This window comes from Borostomias antarcticus, assembly GCF_949987555.1.
Source record: "Borostomias antarcticus genome assembly, chromosome: 23".
NCBI lineage: Eukaryota > Metazoa > Chordata > Actinopteri > Stomiiformes > Stomiidae > Borostomias > Borostomias antarcticus.
The window spans coordinates 4909986-4914985 of NC_140256.1; the positions used below are offsets into that span (position 1 = coordinate 4909986).

The 5000-nt window shown below is 41.8% G+C and overlaps 1 protein-coding gene across 2 annotated transcripts in view; it reads left to right on the forward strand.

Annotated features, from left to right (window-relative positions):
* The window catches only part of tacr1a (tachykinin receptor 1a), a 23032-nt gene that overhangs the window by 13764 nt on the left and 4268 nt on the right, over positions 1 to 5000 (forward strand). For both annotated transcript variants that reach the window (XR_014630994.1, XM_084457282.1), the window contains exon 4: positions 1450 to 1646. Coding sequence is in view for 1 of the 2 variants with exons in the window: in XM_084457282.1 (XP_084313408.1) it covers positions 1450 to 1646 (197 nt within the window). In the remaining variant the exon portion in view is untranslated. The remainder of the gene's footprint in view (positions 1 to 1449; positions 1647 to 5000) is intronic.

A 5000-nucleotide genomic window follows, 5' to 3' on the forward strand; every position in this document is an offset into this window, starting at 1 on the left:
TTCTAAAACTGAGGTATTACTACATGTGCTAACATTTATGAATTCACAGCTAATGCATGATATATTAAGGTTATTCATAATCCATAAATGGTGAGCAGACAATTATCACCTTATACCGTATAAATTATCTTATGAATCATTATTAAATTATTTAAAACTTTTCATTTTCATTACCTCTACCGTAGGACAAGAGGTAATGTTTTTGGTGGCGCGTTTGTTTATTGGTTTATTTGTTTATTTGTTAGCAGGATTGTGCAAAAACTACCCAACCGATTTTTATGAAACTCAATGGATGGGTGTAGCATGTACCAACTTAGAACCCATTACATTTTGGAATGGATCCGAATCACTGGGCGGATCCAAAATTAAAACAAATCTGAGCGAAGCCAGCTTTAGGGGCGCTAGAGACACGGGGTTTGGACTGGGGGGTGCGGGGGGAAGAGCCTGGAGTGCACCAAATAGGCCCTGTGCACCAGCTCCACTACTTCCTGATAGTCACTTGGCATCTTTATTTCCTGTCCTATATGATTGGATTAAGTGATTAATCAGGTGTGCGGCAGACCCAGCGCACACCTGATTAATCACTTAATCCAATCATATAGGACAGGAAATAAAGATGCCAACTGACTTTCAGGAAGTAGTGGAGCTGGTGCACAGGGCCTGGGGGGTGCCACTGAGCCGCTCAAACATGGCTGCCCATTCACCTCCATTCTTTTTTTCGGGGGGGAAGAACAGAAAGGAGATAGTCCAAACGGGTAATAGCGAAAGGTTGCACACCTATGCATCTGCTTGCAGGAGAAAATGTCTAACTTTGGCAATAATTTGTAGATGATAAAAGGCATTTCTAATTATATATTTGATGTGAGTCTCAATCAGACTTAAGTCAGAATCTATAATCACGCCTAGATTCTTAACTTGTTTTTGCAGTTTGAAAACAAGGTTACCATAGTATTCAACAATTTGTCTCTTGGTAATTTTGATCCAATGACAAAAGTAGAAAATGGTTGGACATCCAAAGCTTTATATCTCTGAGACAATATACTGTACTAGCAAGCTGCCGATTCTTATGGAGTCAGTTGGTGAAAATCGTTACTGTCAAAATCATTAAATCCTCACAGAAGAGAAGGAACTATTGAAAATTATGCCTTTCAACTGTACTCAAGTATGCAGTGATAGGGTGGAACCATGGTGTTACCTCTACTGTATGCTCAATCTCATCTTGCATCAACATCATGACATCACTGACTAGAGGGAAGGGTGTCTGTCTCTCAGTTTCCTGCTTCCTCCAATCATTAAATAATCAGCACAAGAGACTGAACTTCAAACCACTTCTCTTCAGCCACATCTTTCATCTTCTGCGCCTCTACCTACTACCCTACCTCACCTTCTCTCAGTCTTACGTTCAGCGTACGTTCCCAGCCTGTGTGTGTGTGTGTGTGTCTCTGCTAGGTGGTGAAGATGATGATTGTGGTGGTGTGTACATTCGCTATCTGCTGGCTGCCCTTCCACGTGTACTTTCTACTCGACCAGTTCTTCCCCAACCTGCTTGAGGGGACCTTCATTCAGCAAGTGTACCTGGCCATCATGTGGCTGGCCATGAGCTCAACCATGTACAACCCCATCATCTACTGCTGCCTCAACGACAGGTAGGACAGCTTCCTACAGTACAGTACACATGGAACAGGTAGGACACTATTACAGGATAGACATTTGCCCTCCTATGTTACCCTGCCCTCTAGTGGAGGGAGTAGAGGAGGAGTGCCATGGCAGGGGTTGGGTACTGAGAAAAGCCTAAGTTAGTAAGTAAGCCTATGAGTTAACATGAAATCCCATAGTTGATGATGTAAATATAAATATCATTATTAGTGGGGTCATGACAAATCATCATCTGTGCTGCTGTATACAGAAATATTGATAGTAAACAGTGGAGCATGTGGGCCATGTTGGGGGCGGGGTCTGCCCTGTTTGTGTGAAAGCAAATGCAGAAAGATTTGCCTGGAGAAGAACGTTCTGGAACGCTGGAGAACGCAGAACGGGGGGGAAGTCCTCGGGAGAGGGAGATTGTTTTGGAGCATGCGCTGGCGAGAGTGGCTGAGAGCCCAAAGCCAGGTGCCGGTGCATGAACTGAGGACTTTGAGATCTGCACTATTGACCATTAGACAGCAAATGGACACTTGGCACAAATGGACAAAATGTGCACTCTTTAAACACATGAATACAAACAAGACAACAACACAAGGGAAGAGGGAACTAGGACACAAGGGAGGAAACAGGGAGCGAGGATGGGACTTGGAATGGGACTGGGATAGAAAACTATAATGGAACAGACTAGGAAAGAGGAGGGAGGCCTGGGAACTAGGGACTGGGAATTAGAAGGGAACATAAAACAAAAGTGGGGGCTAGGGACGAGACAGGGGGCAGGGAACTGGAGAGGAGCTAGAGGAACTAAGACTAAGAAGGGATTGGAGTGGAGTGGGACCAGTGGGGGACTGGTAGCTAGAGCTGGGGCCTGGAAGACACAAACTAAACACAGGAAATACAGGACAGCGAACACAAGACGATACACACAAGGAAGCAAAATACAACATGGCGACAGTGTGCAGGCAAACTACAGTATAAGTTGACCAGGTGTGCACACATGTTTCTGGGGGGTGACCCAGTCCTGTGCCCAAAAAAGGTGCATCCTGTCTGTATGAGTGTGTGTAATGTGTGTAAGGAGGAGAAAAAGAGACTTCTTTAATCGACCTCTTCAACTCAGCCCACAGGTTTTTGATTGGATTGAGGTCTGGAGACTAATATGGCCTTCACAGAACATTGATTTTGTTTTCAGGGTACCATTTGTGTATGGATCTTGAGGTAGGCTATGCTTTGGGTAATTGCCTTGTTGGAAAGTCCACCTATGGCCAAATCCCAGCCTTCTGGCAACCAGATTATCTGCTTGATACTTGGTGGAATTCATTATGCCATCAATCTTATCCAATACCCCTGGACCTCTGGAATTAAGTAAGAAGGAAGAAGTTTGCTGACGAAGGCTCCATGCCGAAGCAATTTAATATAGCCTACCATGAGTGCCGGTCTCCTTTTTTCCTCTGGAATTAAAACATCACTGAACCATCACCATAGTTTCCTTGTACACTTCTCTGTTTCGACGCCAAACATGCCGATGCTGTATCTGACCAAAATGACAATTTTGCTCTCATCTGACCAGAGCACCTTCATCCAGTCATAATTTTAATGAAGTTTGGCAAACTCCAAGCACTTGCTTCTGTGTCTTTTGGTAAGAAAAGGCTTTCTTCTGGTTCTGGCAACCCTTCCAAAGAGCCTGTGGTTGTGGAGGTGGCGTCTAAGGTTTTTTTTTTTTAAACCTGGTGACCTCAAGACGCCACCAAGGCCTGCAGTTCTTTCACTGTGATTCTTGGGGATTTTTGTTCTTCTCTCATCATCCTCCTCAGTATTCTGGTGGGCAACATGCAGTTGCACCCAATCCCCATGAGGTTTTCAATGGTTTCATGTATTTATTTATTTTTAATTTGTAAAGAATTGCCCTGACAGTGCTCAGTGGTACTGTATATTCAATCGCTTGTGGATCTTCTTGTAGCCTGGCCATAACCAGAATTTATGAAAGTCTCTTTTAAACTGACAGTTCTTTTGTTTTCTTTGTGGTGTTGGATGACAAACTGATATTACATGCGTGTTACCTCATTATCATACCACAGTGAAACAGTAGGCTAAGTGATGTAATGGCTCAATATAGTTCCTTAAGACTTATATGAACTTAAATAAATTGAATGTAATGCCTGGTTTAATTTTGTAGATGTTATTTACAATAATCTTTAAGGGTGCCATTAATTGTGAAACCTTGATTTGGAGGAAACTGATTTTTAATTAAATCAGTAAATGGTTTTGGTGGTTCCATGGGAACATTAATATTGTTCCAATTTAATACTATTATGTAATATAGTACAGTATTTATCACTGCTGGTATTGGAAGTTTCTCTATAATTATATTGTTTAGAATAAAAATAAAAATAAACTGTGTGCATTGCCTGTCAGGGGTGCCAGTAATTTTGGAGCACACTGTACTGTATGTATAAAATGTTGAAATATACAGCACACATTTTTCTGATTTAGACACATAATGTACAAAGAGGTGGTTTTGATAAAAACAGATGGTTGAGTCACTGTGGTGTTTAAAACAAATTGTCCCTCGAGTAACCACCTGTTCATGGGGAGGTCTATGGAGGGTTCAGGTGACCTAGCAGAGAGGTTTGGGCAGGAAGACAATTTTCATAAAATCAATATGAGCACAGTATGAAGGCTGCCTCAGTCAGACTTCGGCCAGCTAGCTAGCTAATGCTCTAACCCCACAAACTCAAGTCTTTGAGTCAATATGGAGTTAACTGTCTAACAGACTACGACATGAGCTAGTCTAACACTGGCTATCTATCTAAAGTTTGCTTAGCCTGCTAACATAGCTAGCAAAATAGCAGCATGAAAATACTGATTTTTTTTTTTTTTCCAACATATTCGCACCCGTTTTCAGATCACTACTTACAAGATTTACAAAGCCTGTTACATGGGAGAATAGTGCTAAATTCCAAACTCTTGAGAAACACTGAAAAAAGTGCTGAAGTAGTGAAGGAAAACTTGAATAAAAATCATTTTTGCAGAAATTCAAATATTTTTTCAAAACATTGTGCAAGCCTTCAAAACATAGTTTCAGTATTGCAAAACATTTTTCAAGCTTTCAAACAATGAGTTTCAACCATTCCAATTTTTTCTGTGCAGTTTTGAATTATGGCAGCAGTTTGACTCCATGGTTAGACATTAGCTGTCTGCTCATCTGTCCCTGAGATGTTGATTACACAGCAGCTCACGTTCTCTGCCTCCCATTGTGCTACTCCATGAAATCTGTGAGGAAAAGACTGCAAAGACACTGTTAAGCCACTTCAGTGAGGGAATATTCTGCTTTCACCTTTCCAGCTATCTCTTAAGCTGCC